Consider the following 19,489-nt stretch of genomic DNA (forward strand, 5'->3'; position numbering starts at 1 on the left):
ATGGACACCCAACATGGAAGCATGTGCTTACTGGCCCTGTCCCTGACGTGTTAATGCATTTGCACAAATGACATCAAAGAGCCTTTCTGCAGTTTTCTGAAAGCAAACCAGGACTCCAACCAGAACCCCAATCAGTGCCTTCTGCATGCATTTGACAAAAACCACAATTCCTAGAAAACGGGCAGCCTTAATCCAAACCAGACTTGGATATTCCATCACTTGAAACACCAAAGTGTTTTTTACAATCTTTGATAGTCTTCTGATTATTTTGATCTACAAAGAGGTACCCTCTGCGATAAAGACACTTTAAGTTTTAATGTGTCTGATAAAGCAAAGGGAAAGGTCAAGTTAGAAAACAAAATTAGAACTTCAGAAGGGCATATTTTAAGCACGTTTTAAAGATGCAGTTCCCACCAGGGCTGTCTCCTCTGCAAAGGGAATTTTAAGAGAAGGTTCTTTCTTATGCTCTGAAAGGCTGTTCCACTCTGCATTCTGATGGTGGATAAAGAGTTATTTAAGTAAAGAAAAACTTCCTGCTTTCAGTTTCCAATAAATTCAATTGTGGGGTTTTCAGCAAAAATGACCAGATCCCATGCTTTAGTTTCATAACAGTTTACTACAGGGTAAAAAGTAATTTCTAAAGACCACTTCCTATAATCTTAGAGAAAGGACCCCAGAATACATGGGTATGCACACACAAACGCCCTCCCCTCTTATGCTTTTATCACTCTTGAAGTTTTCATTCAATGACAACTATTTTCATTCATAGTGAAGGCAACCACACCAATGCGAAACCCAAAGTATCTGTTGTCCCGGCAAAAAACAAGACAGGGAAAGGGTTTGTGGATGTTTCTCTTCTGGTAGTATGATTCTTTTTCCATTTCTCCAGCAGGTAGTTTTAAAAGGTGCTAAAATCTAACCTACTACACTTAGTTTTCTAAAAACACCACGACACTGAAGCAGATGACCGGTGGATTTCTGCACATCAAGAGAATGAATAAGCAGTGTTAATTCTGAAGACTGGATACATATTTCCCATGGAATTAATAGGCCTATTGCAATAGACTTATTCAAATACTAGAGGCCTAGCACACAAAATCGTGCAGGTAGGGTACCTAGGCCTCGCCTGTGATCAGGGCCATCTTCTGCCCTCTCGCCAGTCTCCAGTCCTGCAACGCCACCATCCCCAGGTTCGCTGTGGTTCCCTGATCGCAGCCTGTCCCTCGGCCGCCACTCGCCACTCACTTTCGTTCACAGTGGTTCCCCATTTGTCATGCTGTGATCGGACCCTGCAGGCCAGGGGGGAGGGACTGAGAGGTGGTCAATGCACCTCACGGTGACTGGTCGAGTGGTCGTTCTGCTCGTTATGCTTCTGATCACTGGCCTTTTATTATATAGGATAGTGTTTTCTCAATTATATATGGGGAAGAGCTGAGAATGTATTCCTAACAGATGGTTAATCTAGAAATATCCAATAATAGTTGGTTATGTATTTTTGTGTCTCTATTTGAATGTTTCTGTTAATGTTTGATTGAAGTATAACATACATACAGAAAGTACACATACCGTACACATACCATACACCTCAATGATTTTTCACAAACCGAGCAGACCCGAACACTAGTGTTGAATGTCTTGTGAATGGGCCCATACAGTATGTGCTCCTTTGAGTTTGGCTTCTTTAGCATATTTTGTTAGAGGTTCAGCTATGTGGTTGCTGCAGGATATATTTGAATTTAAATGGCCTCTACACAAAACACAGCATTTCATGACATCTCTGCCCACAAATGCACATGGACGCTAAAATGTAAGATCCATAAAGGCAGGGGTTTTTCTCTTGGGGTTCCCTGAGGAGTGACCAGACTAGGCCCCCGATAAGTGTTTGTTGACTATGTATTGGATGGTCTGGAAATTGAAAAGAATAGCATAGTCTCCGAAGATAAACTTATTTTTTCCCTTTACTATCCACTGTGGATTTAAGGAATTTCCTCTTAGACTAATTTATCAGCTTTAGTGGACATCGATTTAAGCAGAACTGCCTTTGCTATTAAGCAGAAGATAATTAGAGCTTGGGCTCGAAATGGCTTTCCCAGTTGTCCTATGGGAGATGTAAATGTAAACGTAGGTTAAAAAATAATAAAGAGATTTTTTAAAATGCAAAGTAGGTGAGTCAATAGGCTATGAGGTACAAAATTGGCCCAATAAATCACAGTTGGTATAAGCATCCTAAAAAAAAAAAAAAAAAAAAAAGCAACTAATAAAGTTTCATTGTGAGGGTTGGGGTACTTAGAAAGATAAATGAAATATTCTATGCACCTATTGTTTGCATTTGTGTAACTTTCAGAATTAATAAAGCCCTTCAGAATTAATAATTGGCGGTTATATATTTCCATATTGTGAACTAACACACGCTTCATTTGAAGTGAGAGGGAAAAATGGGTTTTTGCTCATTTAAGATTATCCCCCAGCACCCAGCACAGTGTAGTTTACAGACAGCAATTACTCAATAAATGTGCTGTAAGGACAATGAATTCCCAAGGGAATTTGTCAGACTCTGGTGCATCGGCGCTGGAGTGGACAGGGGCTCTCCACTTGGAAAGAGCTGGGTTTGAATCTTGGATCTATAATTACCAGCTGTGCAGACATGGGGTCAGGTGAGGATGCAGGTGAAAATTCTTACTTTCAAAGGTTATGCGAATAGTAAACGGGAAAGTACCTAGAATGCAGGCAGCTGTAGACCTCCCTCCCTCCCTTTCATTCTGACTTGCTTTACAGTAGCCCATGGATCCAGGGCCAGGCTATGACAGGGCACCTACAAAGTGAGTGACTGGTGGACCAGTCTTAACCAGCCCTAACCATTCGACATCCAAGTGAAAGCCACTCACTTACTTACCTTCCACATCAGGCATGGAGCTAACATCCATTCAGTCTACCCATGAATTCTCAGAAGGTGAGCTAGAGGGAGCAGACACACCTTGCAAAGGCTAAACAGCACTCTCCAGCCATCAAGCAGAGCACAAGTATTACCCCTGCTCCCTGAAGCCAGTGTGATAATAAGGCTGCACTAGAGTATTATTATTGCAACTCAGAAGAGTGAATTATAATAAAACAGATGAAACCCAGTTGGCAAAGATGGCTAGGATATTAATTTTAAAATTTTAGGAATACTTAGGGTTCTCCCTGCTCCCCATTGCACCCTCTGTCCCACTGCCATTAAGGCTTTATAGTGGAACTTACAATTATGCTAAATACCCCCACTGCTTTGCCCTGCACTGATCAGACGGTCCACAAATCTATTACTCTGGTTAAATAGCAACAGAAGCTTCAACCTCTAGGACAGTGGTTCTCAACCTTCCTAATGCCGCGACCCTTTAATACAGTTCCTCAAGTTGTGGTGACCCCCAACCATAAAATTATTTTCGTTGCTACTTCATAACTGTAATTTTGCTACTGTTATGAATTGTCATGTAAATATCTGATATGCAGGATGTATTTTCATTGTTACAAATTGAACATAATTAAAGCATAGTGATTAATCACAAAAACAATATGTAATTATATATGTGTTTTCCGATGGTCTTAGGTGACCCCTGTGAAAGGGTCATTTGACCCGCAAAAGGGTCACGACCCACAGGTTGAGAACCACTGCTCTAGGACCTTAAACCAGATCATGAACCCAGGTTTATTACTTCCCTATTCTTCACTTTAAATCAAGTTACAACACAGCACAGAAGTGCCACGTCTAGAAAACACTGTTTCCTAATGTTGACATTAATTCACAGATTTTATAAGTGGCATGCATCCTCTTTGGGCTGGAAGACCTTCTTAGAATCAGAGTGAAATCAAGTAGATCAGAAAGAGGCTCAGCCCCTTTACCCAAAGGTTCCTATGTGAGTTGGGAAGAAACAAAAGAGCTTCTCATGTAGGGTGCACACAGATGAGAGTAAAAAAAGAAAGTTTAACAGAAAAACTCACAACTGAACTATTCTTTCCACACCTGCTTACATGCAAAAAAAAGGAAAACAAATTCTTAGCAGACTGGGCCAGTTTTTTATCACTCCGTTGCTGTAAGCAGTAGCAAGTAAGTGGCATTGTTGTACCATAACACATTAATAAACGTATTCAAAGCATCTATCAAGGCTCAGAAGGGAGAAACAAAGTCACAAGAAACAGGGCACAGGATAATCTTCTGACCTCTTATCTTTCGTGGGTAGGCCCTTGGCAGATTCCTCCACTTCCTGCTGCTTTGCAAATGGAACCGGAAGGAACTGGTTTGGGTTGGAGCCACTGTGTCTAAGAGACATCCCAGTTCTCCTGGCCATCATGTCATCTTTTTGGGAATCATGCAGCTTTCTTTGTTTTTTCAGTCCACTGCCACTCCAGGCAGGAGCTGTCATCGTCTCTGAGCTCTCTTCTCTCCCCGAAGCCTCACATTCAGAGGCCAGAGGACACGAACTAGGGTAACATTCAGTCCAGCCAGTCAAAGTCCACTTATTGCTAAAGATACGTTCAGTAGCATCACTCACTGGGCGTTAACTCAAGACAGAAGGAGCCAATGTCCACAGAGACAGCAGCACGCACAGCCACTGAGGATTAACACCGTGGGCCTCCACCATGCAACTGGTACTCACATGGGAAGGGGTTTCCCTTCCTGGTTTTCATAAATCCTGAGAAGAAAATCTGGCCAGTGTCCAACCACATGCAAAGGCTACAATCTCTACCCAGAGGGGGCACTGGAAGCGGAACTGTGACCCTGGGAGGGGAGCATTCCTTTCAGCGACTCAACTCCACATCACATCAGTCACCAAGTGCATCCTGTGGCTCTAAGCTGCTTTCTGGGAACACAAAAGCCACACACAGCAGAGGCAGCACACCCTGGAATGCAGGCAAGGCGCTCACAGTGGCTGGCCGCTCTCTTCGCATCTTTCAGCCTTTGGCGGCATCTCAGAATCTCTTTGAGCAACTCCTCTCTCTTCTTTGCCATCCTGTGGCAGCTGTTTGGATGTAACTAAAGCCAAAGAGGACAGCTTTACTACGAGGAAAGAATTCACACCAGAGGCCTCGACCCCACCTGTCATCCTTCACCTCCCAGGGAGGGAAGAATCGTGGCTCCTCACCTTCCTCTGTCCTCGCTGGGCACGTGCCCAAACTGCTGACATGCTCCTCCTGGGACTCCAGCACGGGAGCCAGCTGCGAGACCCCTCTGCAATAGTCATCTATGCCAGAATTCACTATTCTGTTGATAATCAAGTAGCATTGGTGTCAAGAGAGAAGAGGAAAAAGTCATGATAGGAGACAATGAAAGCCGTTGGGACGAAAGATTAAGAGAGTTCAGTTGATCTCATTCTAAAAGCCAGTTAGTAAAGATGACATTATGCAAATTGAGATAATGCAATGTGGACACTGGCAAGGGTCTAAGAAAAGCCTAAGGGGGTTGAGTGACGGCCCTTCAGTAGTCAAGGACTCAAAGATGAATTTCTCATTAATTCCTAACTCCCACTCTTCCATCCCAGGTCGCCCTCAGTTTCTGAAACCCCTACTGTGTGTTTCTGGTTGGTTATTTCGTGCTAAAGCCTGTTCTCCTCCATGGTGTCACCCACAGTATGGAATCAAAGAAACCCCTCTGTCTGTCAAGGATCATCTACTACAAGCATGTCAAACTTAAAGGCTTACACAGGCCAAATAAACAAGGTTTAGGTTTATGTGGGCCGCAAAAAAAACAAAAGCTTCAATTTTCATAGAAACATAGGTTTATTTAGATAGAGACATGCTGAATACAAAGGGCTGAAATAAATGAGTAATTGTTAACATGAAATAATAAAACATTTTAATAAAAATTAATATTTTTTCTTAAACAATAACTTATCAGACACTGAATAACTGCACAAATTAATAAGTGTAATGCAAATAAACCTATTTTTCCTGTTCTCCGAAAGCGAAATATTTCCTGTTGCACACACCAAACAACTCAGTCCAAGACGAATGATGTTGCAATTGGCTGCTAAAATATTCGATAGAAATAGTGTACCTGCACGTAAGGTGCATAAGGGAAATGAATGCAACACGATTATAGCAATCAGTCATTAGCAAATATTGTTGTTCAGTATTAATAATTATGTATAAAAGGATATTGTAAAAATTAAGTTACAAAATTGTTATTAAAACATTTCTTAAATACCATTATATTGGCTGGACTGCAAAAATATGCATTGTGGGCCACATGCGGCCTGTGGGCCATGAGTTTGACATGCTTGATCTACTATTTCCTTTGGATTTCAAGGACCAAGGAGAATGTCTTGAGCATTTCCTCCTGCCATGCAGAGCTTCACTGTGCTCCTATCATGCAGGTGGAATGCGGTTCCCAGGAGATCAAGAGTCTTACAAGTGTCCCCTACCTGCTTAATGGAAGAGAGACCAGCGCACAGAACTGAGTCCCCAAAAGAGGGCTTGGGAACTTAAAGCTGGAAGGCCTCCAGTGGAGACGAGAGCTGGGAACAGGCCTATAAGCGATTTTCCCCGGTGGTCCTTCACAAATTTGGGTGGTGACGCATCCAAAGAAATGCGTGACCCATAGGAACCCCCAAGAGAGGAGTCTTTTTTCACTCAAGACTTATCGCATAGTGTTTTTGAGCAGGGGAGGGAGGAGACCTTTACGTTTTTTGTGTGTCTGCTTAGATGTCCAAATTTTGAACTTAGGATACTGATAACTATTTTTTCCTCCCTCTTGGGGCGAGCAAAGAGGGAAGTTATAGGTAAACCTGATTTTTATCAATACGTGTTTAGAAGAAACCCCAGGGATATCATTAAAACATTCCATGTGGTTCATTCAGCATTTCCAACTAATAAAATAGTGCTTCATGTAGCTGAAGGAAAAGGGTCATTTGCCAAGATTATTGACATTCCCGGGCCATGATTCTGGTGACAACAGAATCAAAATGAACGCCTGCCATTGAAATTCACGCACACGCTTCTCCCCGGGGTGACACGCTAACATTACTTTTCTGCTAACCAGCAAAAAGCCTGTTGAAACTATGTTGTCTCTGGAGGTTTCTTTAATGTGCTTCAGCAAGCCCTCTAAAAGCAGCAGCGACTCCCATGCAGATCGCCTTGCGCATGTTTGATGAAAAATACCTGCAGTCATTTTGTGGATTGGGCATTTGGTCCTCCTCTGGGCTGGGCGTGGCCGCTGAGGCTGGGGACACAGAGCCCGTTTGACCCTGGCGGCTGTGACTGATGACTTCTTCTACCTCCTCCCTAGGCCCGGCCTTGCCAATGCTGAGCCGCTTCCATTTCTGCTGATCTATCTCTGTCACTGGTCCAAAGTGCACAAACTTTTGCTTGGGGCCGGAAGCTTTCTTATAGGCCCTTGCTTTGCGGCTGGCAAAGTCGTCCCGGCTGGCAGTTTCTGCTGTGATTTCCGGTGAAGGCTCAGGGGCACAGATGTGCTCAACATCGGCATCCCTAGTCAGAACCGGAAATAAGTTCTAAAGCTTTCTAAGGCAAGTACAAGTCAGTAAGAGGTGGTTGTGGTTGTTATTTTTTTTAAGTACTAGATATATGAAAAATACTTCTCTGGCTAGAGCAGAATTACGTTTCCATTAGTCAATCAAATGAAAAAAATGATCCCTGTCTTGTTTAGGTAAATAGGGCTTTAAGTATCTATCACTTTCAAAACATCACTTCCAACATCATAATTGATGGCATGAGAAAACCTTAGGGATGATGAAATAGTCAAGTTATTAAAAAAGCAAGTTTAAATTCCTTATAGCAAACAAGCCTATCAAAATAACCGCTCGCAATACGTTGGTTGAATTAAGGAGGTTTTCCATCCATGAGGCTTGCAACTTTTTGTATTAATAAGTTTCATCTCATGCAGAATATACTCTGTGTTGTGAGAGGCATTCAGTATTTCCAGCCAGGAAAATAAAAAAATGATAGAAGGATAGGCATTCAACTCCTTCAAAGTTCAACAACAGCACCGCCAGGGGAAAACTAAGGAAAACACACACACCTCGCCTTGCCTGACACTTTCAGTCTCTCCCACGTCTCCAAGTCGGCTTCTGTTATATTGGAGACGCTGACAAAGCTCGGAGCCTCGCGGTGAGGGGCCAGCCTGCCCTGAATTCTCCGCTGGGCCAGGTCGTCCTTGTAAATATCCGGCACTTTCCTGAGTCCCTCTTCCGCACGTTCACTCCCCTGAGCCCGCATAGCACAGGTCACTCCCGACGTCAGCTCTTCTGTCTGACCCTGGTTTCTGTCAGTTTGATCCAGGCCCCCACATCATCGGAAAAATAAAGTTCAAGGAAGGGGAGCAGACAAACAGATTGTCAAGCGTGGAAATTCAGAGGCTGAACGAAATGATGGAAGAACCTTTCCCTTTCTTAAAAACTACAGATTCAACTGGAGCCTTGATTACTTTCGCCTACCTTGCCCTTTTGACTCTGTAATGAGAAGGAAATTTTCCCATCAGATGACGGTCTCTAGTTTAGTTTAGGAAGAGAAGCCAGGGCTCGCTGGAAGACTACTAAGGGCGGTAATGAGATTTTGGTTTGTCCGTCGTGATGCCTAATTCCCACGCTATCCAAGTTACCGTAATGAAGTCAAGTTTTCTGATGGAATGAATCCCTGAGACCTCTTGAACTATCTCTTACTGCACCAGTAAAATGTTAGTAAGGAGCTCTGCATGATCCAAATCCTAGCATTAGTTTGGAGGTAGCTGGAATGTTGTTCACATACTAAAACATCTCAACCACAAACCCACAACTGCCAGAAAGCGTGTTTTAGTCCATTCTGACCAGAAAGTTTCCATGTTATAACTCAGTCTCTGCTTCCTGATAGCATTAGTTGGGTTTGGCTAACGTCAACTTGAACAAATAGAGTGTATCCTCTTTTCCTTGATCTATGATGTTAATACCCATTTCTTTCATGTGTTAATAACTGTTTGCTTTTACTATTAATGCTAAAACTGAGAGTTTCAATTGTTCTCCTAGGAAGTGAACATTAGAAGTCTGATGTTGACTATGTTGTAACTTAAACCAAAGCTGTGGCATCTATCTATCATAAACATCCTATCATATTAAAAGTCAGTTTCCAACTAAATATGTTTCTTGAGACAGAAATCTAAAAATTATACATAAATAGGGCTATTTGCTTTTTCAAAATCTATCATCCAAGGCAGAAAACCAAGAGGTATTCTTTTGTTACCTGGATGACTTCATGTATTTGCAGAACCAAGGCAAACAGAAAGGCCACAGAATTTTCTATTTACTTTTAGTTTGGAAAAGGGGATCAAGGAAGGGCATAGCAAAGAGCCACCAGGAAGCCTTCTGTTTTCCCTCAGTTCTTTGATGCTCTCTAGAGAGGTCATGGGCTCCCAGACCCAGAACTGTGTCCCTACACATAGAGTCAGATGACAACAGACAAATGAAGCTGGAAATATCAGGAATTAAAATTGCATGCAGGAGAAAGGAAAAAAGGGAGATACAAAAGCTACTCCTTTTCCTAACTCAAGTTGCTGATCCCCATCAATAAGCCTTGATGCTGGTCAGTTATCCAGAAGTCTTTGTTTCTCTTGCAACAACTGATCCCTCCCCAAAGGCCCTCCTAGAATGGTTTGTTACAAGGCCTGCCAACAAGAACCGCAAAGACTGAGCCTTCTGAAGCTATACTGTGTCCTATAAAAAATCATGCCACATCTTCTGTGCTCTAATACCTGTTCTACATCCGGGAATCTTTCAGGTGTTTTGTGTCTGGTACTTCCTAAAACAAAACAAAACAAAACAAAACAAAAACAGAACCAAAAAAACCCTACTAACTACTCCACTGAACTCAATGACTCTGCCCAAAGAACTATTTTCATTGTGTAATACATAGTTGAGATATTTATATTCTTAGTTCAATAGATTACAAACCTCTCAAGTGATAGGCAAAAGATGGCAGTTAAATACTAAAGATGCAAACTCTAACTGATTTTGATTGATATAAGGAAAAAATACAGACTGATCAACTCTGCACTGTGGAATTTAGCAACCTGATACCCTAAATGAAATCATATCCCTCTTAGATAAAAATCACTAGCCAAATCCAATTCTTCTACAAATTTCTTTTTCCAAATTAAGAGGATGGGAGAAAAGTTGGGAAGAGAAAATTCATTTAAAAACAATTTAGAAAAAAACACCAGAATTGTTATGAACAATAGAACTATATGTTTGAGAAGGTTTTTTTTTTTTTTTTTTTTTATGAGAAATATCTATCCTCAAATGTATAGGTCAGTGGTTCTCAACCTTGGCTGCACACTAGAATCACCTGGGAATCTTTTTAAAATCCTGATTTCTGGGCCTCATCCTCCGGAAATTCTGTTTCTTTGTTACTAATGTTGTGGCCCCACCCCATAACAAAGAAACAGAATTTCCAGAGGATGAGGCCCAGAAATCAGGATTTTAAGAAGATTCCCAGGTGATTCTAATGTGCAGCCAAGGTTGAGAACCACTGGTATAGGTGATCTTGCTAGTGTGAGGGAAGAAAGAGCAAGCATCATTTATTTTTCCTTCCAATATCTAAAAGGAGCTAATAAGAGAGAAGAGCTTATAGCTAAGCAATAACTATGTTTTCTGCCTCCTACAAATGGACTGGAGCAGTCTTGAGAGATGGCTTTTCCCCAGTAGCAATGGCACATGTCTATTTGTGCCAATAATGCCACTCTATGCACTGGCACCCATATGTGGTAATGTGCCCAGAAAAGGCACATCAAAGCTTATTTGGTGAATTCAGCCCTATTTTGGACATGACCTTTTCACTCTCTGCCACTGCATCTGGGGAGACTGGATATCTGGAGTTCTACTTCAGAATAGACCACCATTACCAATTATTCGTAATTGGGGCAGGAAAGAGAGGAATCGGGGGGAGGGCTATGATACAAATCACTTTCACTTATGTTCTCTCTCCCTTACACACACACACACACACACACACACACACACAGTGCACACCTTTTATGTTCTAGACTTTTCTTTTCTGAGATTCCCTTTGAGAGTTGTTTGCTGCTATCTGGTTTCTCTGCCTCTTTTCTTCGGTAAGGCCCATAGAGGAGCTGATTCAGTGGCACCATTGGCTTGGTCTGGTTCATCCTGGCTCTTCTCGCAGCAAAGTCATCTTTCTCAAGGTCAGGCAGTCGACATGCAATTTCATCTTTTGACTCTAAAACTTTGCCATGTCGGTGGGTCAGGATAGGGTTTTCTTCCCGAAGGATAATATCGCGAATCACTTCTTTCTCATCGTTTAATTGCTTTTGACTGATAGAGCAAGATTAAATAGAACTCCACATATGATCAGACAAAAATATTTTTTAAATCCCCATCTCCACACAGGCAACTGTGCTGTTAGTGAAACGTCTTCTCAATATCATTAGTTCAGATGATATCTGTTTGCCATTTTAGTCCAGAGTTGCATCATAGTTAGTGTGGGTTTTAAAGCCTTGAATTTAGCCAGCTACTAGCAATACTAAAAACTCATTGCATTTACAGAGTCCATCAACATTGGAAAGGCAGGATCCTAAATGGCTCTGAAAGTGACAATCCCAATTCTTTCCATTAAGTTTGAAAGAGTAGGAAGCTTTTTGCTCTTGTTCATTTTTCTTTAGCACTTTAGTACTAGACCCAATAGGTACTCAAATTGTTGTTGACTAACAGGGCAAAAACTTGAGCCACCAAGACACTGATCTGGGGGAAAACTAATGAATGCAGCCACTTGATAGCACACTTAGAGTGTGTACCAGACTGCAAGGCTAAGGTAGGTCAGTCATCCTGCTGAGCTGAACTAACCTGAAACATCTGGAAATGTTTATGGCCATTCACAGGATGGACCCAAGGCATAGAAGACTACTCTGCCTTGTACCCTCCCATCAGCAACCCTTTCTTACAACTTCTACCCACACAATTCTCCGCCACCCAGCTCTTTGTCAAATGCTAGATGTCAAGTAAGACAATGGCTTAAACATGATTACCTTGGGCTATCTTTTCAAAAAGATCTTGAAGGCCCCAAACTTCAAATTCCTAAAGGAATGTAGTTTAATGGTAGAATATCAGGACTTCTCTACTTTATTTTGTTTTTTTGTTATTGTTGGCGGTGGGTGGGATGGGAATACAATTAATTGATTGTGCCTATCTGGTATTCATACAAACACTTCTCCCCCTACTCATAAGGTCAACCTTGTTTCTAAGTATTAATGCTTTTTAAAACCTTAAAAAAACATTTATCTGATGGTCATAAAGATGAAAATAAATAAAATATTTTGACTTCTAAAGCAAGTTCACCTACTTTGTATTCGATTTCTGAGAGAGGATTAAGAGTAAATTCTTCATCCTCAAAGGACAACTCATCTCAGAAATGAAGACAGGAGTATTTAGCCTGGCTAAGAGTAAAATGAGTAACCAAACTCTGTGTTCTCTGGTCAACTAAGTGTCCCTCCTACCCCTAACCCCTGCTCCCCGCCCACCCCCCACCCCAATCGGTTGCTCCGCCCACACTGCTCCAGAGGAGGTCATCATATTAAGACCACAGCAGGCCCTCACTCCCTCTGACTTGTGGAAATTAAATCATCATCAATCGTGCCCAGAACACTCCTTCCCTCTGCCGATCATCGTTCTCAATAAAATCTTAAAACATGTTCTTTGGAGGTGGTTGGTGGCACTTTGCTCCCTGAACAATTTTATTTCATGAACTATGAAACTCTGCCCTGCGAGTTGCACATCTGACTCACAGTATCACACCTGCGCACCCCTGGACTGAGCCCACGCTCCTTCCTCCTTTGCCAACGTGTCTGTCAAGTACCAGCAGATGTTGGCTGACTGTGGCTCTAAAGAATGGTCAGTGGGAAAATGACAGGCTATTGAATCAATCTCTTCAAAAAGGCATTACTTAAGAAAGCACACTGATGAAGGCAAAGGCGGCAGCTAACAGTGATTGAAGGCACACTATGTGTTAGGATTTTTTCTAAGTGATAATTCATCAAACCCGACTACTAACTCTGCCATGTTAGTGTTATTAGCATCCCCATTTTATAGAGTAAAAACTCAGAGTGGGTTAAGAAATTTGCCCAAGGTCAAAGCGCCAGTGCTTAAGTTAAAATTCAAACCCGGGCAGCCTGGCTCCAGGGGTCCTCCTTTTAACCACTGTGCTGTTCATTAAACAAAGGACCAGGGCAGAAACAGTACGGAAAGCAGAGCATCACGCAAAAATGAAGGCATTATCATTACTATGGGAAGAGAAGAAAGGGAAGTATTTTAGTTCCTAAATAAAAGGATCCTGTGAGCCCTGCTTAGAATGGCACTTTGATTTGCATTGCTGGTTACAGAGAGCAACGTTCAGTCAGAATGAATGAAAGTAGAATGCTAACTAGTCATACGTTACAATACTTGCACAGCACTTTACCACGTACAGGCCCTTCCATACCCATTATCTCATCTCCGCTGATCCAACTGCCAGTTCCAATGTGGTAGCAGGCCCCTGGCTTGAACCTCTCAAGGCCAAGAGTAACATTCTTTGTATTTTATGTTTCTATCTCTCCCAACTCAGGCAGAATGCTTTGGAATAAAACCTATGAATTTATGCAAAAGGCTGTGCCAATTTGTGATGCCAATTGAAGCAGAGAGAATCTGGTGCCTTTTGCATCATGTGAGCCCAGCCAGACTACAAATTCCCTGGGTGTTTCTTTTTAGGCTAAACGCCCAGCATGGCAGGGATCCCTCCAAGTGATCTTAGTTGAGATACGTGGACTTAAAAAAAGGGGGTGAAGAACGATTTCCGTATCATTGGCCACTTAAAGCCACTCCCTGCCTGCTTGAAAAACTGGTCACAATGATTGATTTTCCACTAATTGCTTGAATTTGTAAATTCAGAGCTTCAAGGCAGATCAGAGCAAGAAAAAAAATATGAACACAAATTCTGGGCTGGCACTGTTGGCCATATGCTCAGGTAGATGTGTAAAACTGTGATCATTACATCTAGTTACCGAGATGTTTAAATGACTTTTTATAAGCTTTTCTTTTCCCCCTGAAGGACCTTGGGGCAGTCTATTGTGAGGTTTCAGTACAATCTACTTTATTTTTCAATAATGACAACTCTCTGGACAGCTAATACCTTGCAGACATACTAACTTTCATGACAACAAAATGCAAGATGGGAATTCTGATGCCCACTCTGCAGAGGAGAATTTTGAGATTTCTGTCTAGGCGCCTGGACTTGGGTAAATTAAGTCAAGTTAAGGGGCCGACCCAGGCTGTCTGGCTTGATATTCTTTGGGAGGTCTGGCACTTTTGCTTTTTTTCTAAGTCATTCACAGATGAGTTGCTCTGGGAAGAAGGGGTTCCCCTGCGGGCACAGCTCACTGCTTCCCTTAGAAAGAACACCGTCCAGCGTGAAATGAGAAATGCCAAGCCCTGCCTCCAGCCGGGCAACCCTGTCCAGCTTCATCTAAAACCAGTAAGGCTATCTTTGTAGCAGGGATTATGGGCTCTAAGCAGGTGAGCGGGGAGAGAAAGTCCTTGTCTCCAAGCTTCTAAGACTTATATATTTCAAAGTGAACGAGATAATGCTTTAAACGAAGCAAGGGCTGGCATTTTCTTTCACTCCACTTTACTTGGCAACACACAAGCAACCAACTCAGATTGGCAGTCGGTTCGTTCTATTCAAAGAAACTGGGCTCTCCAGAAAAGCCTGTTAGGCCTCCTGGGAATGTCATGGGCAACACCAAAAACATCCGTTTCACCCAGTGTCCAAACAGAGCAGCGGCATCCAGAGTCACAAGAGTTCATGCAAGTTCCGTGTCTGCCTGGCCCCTGATCCCCAGGGTCTGTTAGGCAAGTCAGGGCCCCGGGCATCTGGCACTCAGCTGCATCTGCTCTTCCTCTGCAAACTTCTAAACGGCTATTGTTCCTCAGAGGGATCTCCCCCCACTCCACCCCTACCCCCACCCCCCGTAATTAATTACTATGTGGTTGCGAAGATCCACAGACCAGCAGAAAACACCGAGTGCTGAAACATATGAAAACAATTAGAAAAGCAGCACAATCACGTGAAACCTATAATTCAGCTCAAGAAAAGTTTACGTCTCCAATGGGAAACACCACGGCGGAGAACCCAAATCTCCGTAGTGTTTTAATTCAGGGGAAGTGAATCTTGGTGCTTATTTTATCCCCTTAAAAACAGAAATCTTGGCTTCTTCGGCAGAGTCTCAGATTTGGGGGGTAATTAAGCTAACGGAATCATAAACTCAAAGAGAAGAAAAAGTGGCTTCTGTGCTTTTGACTTCAATGGCAACATGAACGAAGATTTAACTCCACCCATTCATTAAGAAGGCCCACTTTCTGTCCCATGATGCTAAGATACCTAACATATTGTTTGACAGGAGGCTTGGGACTCCCAGGCTTCTAAACTCATGTGAAAATGGAATACCAGGCACCTCTACTCCTGTCTACATATTGTGTTAAAAAATAATACAAGGAGGTGTTTGGGAAAGAGTGACATCAACAGGAAAAAGAGTCTGAAAGGTGAAGCCTTGTTCTTCGTCTACACACCTCCTTCCCTCGCTCATGCCTCCACTCTCACCCACCTCTGCAAACACAGACTTTCCCAGCTAAGAGAAAAGCAGGATCTTGAATGCGGGTGAACTTAGAATGACTCTCAGTTCTGTTGTGGGCTTCCAAAAGCAAGTGACAGAGTCACAGACGTGTCAGGCTAGTGGCAGGGTATATATGAAACCTTTATGAGAGAGCTAGCAGCTGGAAGTCTGTCTAAGCAGTGAATTCTGGTGTTTGGAGCAGCTGTGTCACACTACTATTGGGGACATTCTCCTGGAATATCCATAATTTTCCTGGACCCAATTTTAAATGTGGAAGCTTAAAATCTACCGTGTGATGACATTAACTGACCTGCAAAAGCTCATTTAATAGAGCTAAGTTGGACAAAGTATGTAAACAGTAATCCAGATAACAGGAAACGTGGCCCTGACCAATTTGGCTCAGTGGATAGAGCGTCGGCCTGCGGACTCAAGGGTCCCGGGTTCGATTCCAGTCAAGGGCATGTACCTTGGTTGCGGGCACATCCCCAGTGGGAAGTGTGCAGGAGGCAGCTGATTGATGTTTCTCTCTCATCGATGTTTCTAACTCCCTATCCCTCTTCCTTCCTCTCTGTAAAAAATCAATAAAATATATTTAAAAAAAAAAAAACAGGAAACGTGGACAGGAGTAAAAATTACCACGTAAATATAATTTTCATTATGCAGAATTATGTTTGTAAATTAACCATGATTTTAGGTTTGTACACAGATGCATGTTGTCATAAAATATTTCAATGTTTTATTAGAAAATAAAGCTCCCAGTTACTGAAGTGGCCCAGCACACTCATGGAATTTCCAGCCTTTGCAAAACATCCCCTTTCCCTGCATCACCATGATCCCTGGGCAAGCTGAGTTAGCTTACTGCAGCTCCCCAACCATCCCCCTTTGCTCTTTTGAATACTCTAAAGATGATACAAAGAATTTTCAAAAAAATTAAAAGTAGCACTACCATATGACCCAGCAATCCCAATTCTGGGTATTTATCCAAAAGAATTAAATCAGGATCCCAAAGAGATGTCTGCACTCCCAAGTTCATTGCAGCATTACGCACAATAGTCAAGACACAGAAACAATCTAAGTGTCCACCAAGGACAGATGAATGAATAAAGAAAATGTGGCATATACACACAAGGAATATTACTTAGCCTTTAAAAAGAAGGAAATTCTGCACAACATGGATGAACCTCAAGGACATTATGCTAAGTGAATAAGCTAGTCACAGAAGAAAAATATTTGCATGATTCCTTTTATGAGAAGTACCTAAGGGTCAAATAGATAGAATCAAAGAGTGGAAGGATGGTTGCCAGGGGTTGGGGGGAGGGGAAAATGGGTAGTTGCTAATCATTGGGCATAACGTTTTAGTTAAGCAGGAAGAATAAATTCTAGCGATCTGGTGTACAGCATTGTATCTATAAGTAACAATACTGCATTGTACACTTAAAAGTTTTTTTCAGAGGGGAGATCTCATGCTAAGTGTTCTTATCACAATAAAGTAAAAAGTTTTTAAAAAGGGAAAATAATGGCAAAGGATATGAAATAATTTACGGAAGAAGAAATCTCAGTGGCCAATACACACAATATGATTGTCAACCATATTAGTAATCATGGAACAATCAATTTTTAAAGATGAGATTTTTTTTTTAACAGAGAGAGTGGCAATTTTTTAAAAATGAGAAAAAATAAAGATGATGTTGTCTTTGGCTACATTTTAGCTTAAAGACTGCACAGATGTTATAAAAAATGAAGGTATGTGTCAAGGACATTAAAATTTAAAAAATCCCTCCTCTCACCTCAATCACGTATATTTACTCTCAGTGGGCCTTAGATTTGAAGACAGAAACAGGAACAATCTGAAAAATGGTGCTTAGGGAGGGGATACTATTCATTTTTCTATTCTCAGCAACCAGCCTTCTTTCTCATACAAGGAGATGCTAAAATTATGTTGAAAAAGGTATGTATCTGACAAGTTCTCTGAGCCAACATTTGTTTTTAAGATTTTGCATCATTACTCTTTATCATTCAGAAACCCAGAGAGCTGCTTTTCACACAAGCGTAATTCTGTGTTAGAGTTTTCTAGCAGCACATACATGTTTAGGATAGACATACTTTTTGTGGAATGCCAGACAGGGGAGACATATAGCCTTGATTAGTCTGGAATGAAATCCATAGACGTCAATGCTGGAACTTCCAATTAAGACTTAGACCATGGCAATGAGCACATATGGAATTGTATTGAGAAATGAAAACTGTTCCATTAAATGTGTGGGCGGCAGATGTGGTACTGTGGTCAGAGCCTCTGAATCTGGCCACCAGGTCAGTAGTAACCAGCTGGGAAGTCACTTCCTATCACGGATCCTCAGTTTACTCTTCCTGAAAATGGGCATGTTACCTACCTCTTAGGATTAAATGGACTGGTAAGTAGCAAAGTATTTTCAATTGCCAAACTGTTATGAATTTCAATTTGTCAAATAAATTTGGGTCTCTCTATTATTTGTTAGGATATTTGTGGTTATTATATGAGAAAAATTCTACCAGCTTCCCAAAACACTACATAAAACTATGGAACTCCAGTTTTGTGTGCCTTTGTGAAAATCTCCATCTCACATGTAATATGAAGCCATGAGGACGGTAACTGGTGCCTTTGTTACAATTAAGAGAAGTAATTACTCCATTCTTTGTTTCTGAACCAACATGCTTTAGAAAAGGAGTCAAAAAAACCCAGTCTTTCTTACTGCTCCCTTGGGACAAAGGAAGTAAGTGGATTTTTGTAAGCCAGCCACCCTTTCTAAAAAGTGTTCCCGTTTCAAAGGAGCTATTTTCTAGTGATGTGTAGAGTAAGATAAGAGCCATTTAGGAGTAGTGTGAAAATTAACAGGCCATAAACCATTGAAAAAATACAATGTTATTGCCAGGGAAGTCCCGCAGCCCACACATGACTGACTACAGTAGGACCAGGTCTAATCAAGCAGCAAGAAGCTCACTCTTCACCGCCACAAAGAGCCAGCTACTGTAAGCAGAGGCACGCCGAGGGCAGGGACGATTAGCTATTTCCAGTTGCTCCTCGTAGGGCGCAGTGATACCACTGAAAAGCGGAAGTGGGGAAACAGGATGGAAACCGCAACACACCAGACAGATTCCAAACCCCCAGGCATGCACCACGCCCGCCACGCCAGCCAGGCCAGCCCACGGCCTGCAGAGCAGACCTGGCGAAGCGCTGTGCTGCTGGCAAGACCTTGATCCCAGCTTGCTCTAGCCTCCTGCGCTTTTGGATTTCAGCAGCATCTTTTTCTTCAGACTCCTCTGGAGGACGCTGCTCCTTATGACGGCCAGTGGGTAATTCTAACCCACCATCTGAAGGCTTCCCATCAGGGTCCATCTGGCCAGCTGGGTCCTCTTCCCAAGGAGACCCCACTTCACTTCCCTCTTCCTCTATTGTTTCGGGGTAGCTAGTGAGTTGGACAATATGGTTTACACCAAACGAACAGACTGGCCTGGGGAGCAGACCACATGTCGTCGCCTAGTCATTTGCATACTACTTCCCACTTAAAAAAAAAGTCATCGCATGCAATACAATCCTGGCAATGTGACAAAAATTAAATGTAGTCATTTATAAATTAATGCAATGCACTATAATCTCAATATTGATTAAGAGCTATTTCAAAATTGATCTTGAGTGGCAAAAACCCTTTCTGCTGAAATGGTAAAATTTATGCTTTGTTCCATAACTAAAACTTTTTAATAAAATACTGGTTCAGTGGAAAATCATAGATAATAAAGGTAGACTATTAGAAATAACCATGCAATGACCAGGGTGGTTTTGCTGAAAGTATTGGAATGGACTGTAAATTTCTTTTGTTGGACTATAAGGTTCTTGAA

The 19,489-nt window shown here is 42.0% G+C and overlaps 1 protein-coding gene across 14 annotated transcripts in view; it reads right to left on the reverse strand.

Moving 5' to 3' along the window:
- Positions 1 to 19,489, reverse strand: part of LIMCH1 (LIM and calponin homology domains 1) — a 311,990-nt gene that overhangs the window by 56,930 nt on the left and 235,571 nt on the right. The window contains exons 9-15 of one of the 14 annotated variants that reach the window (XM_070397624.1): positions 18,817 to 19,059; positions 10,989 to 11,291; positions 8,012 to 8,254; positions 7,132 to 7,461; positions 5,118 to 5,236; positions 4,900 to 5,008; positions 4,195 to 4,455 (exon numbers count right to left, since the gene is read on the reverse strand). The exons of the other annotated variants lie outside the window; for them this stretch is intronic. Coding sequence (XP_070253725.1) covers positions 4,195 to 4,455; positions 4,900 to 5,008; positions 5,118 to 5,236; positions 7,132 to 7,461; positions 8,012 to 8,254; positions 10,989 to 11,291; positions 18,817 to 19,059 — 1,608 coding nt within the window. The remainder of the gene's footprint in view (positions 1 to 4,194; positions 4,456 to 4,899; positions 5,009 to 5,117; positions 5,237 to 7,131; positions 7,462 to 8,011; positions 8,255 to 10,988; positions 11,292 to 18,816; positions 19,060 to 19,489) is intronic. 14 annotated transcript variants of the gene reach the window in all.

The sequence above is a fragment of the Myotis yumanensis genome, unplaced genomic scaffold (assembly GCF_028538775.1).
Source record: "Myotis yumanensis isolate MYYU_CA2020_CCGP unplaced genomic scaffold, mMyoYum1.0.hap1 SCAF_1, whole genome shotgun sequence".
NCBI classification, from domain to species: Eukaryota; Metazoa; Chordata; class Mammalia; order Chiroptera; family Vespertilionidae; genus Myotis; species Myotis yumanensis.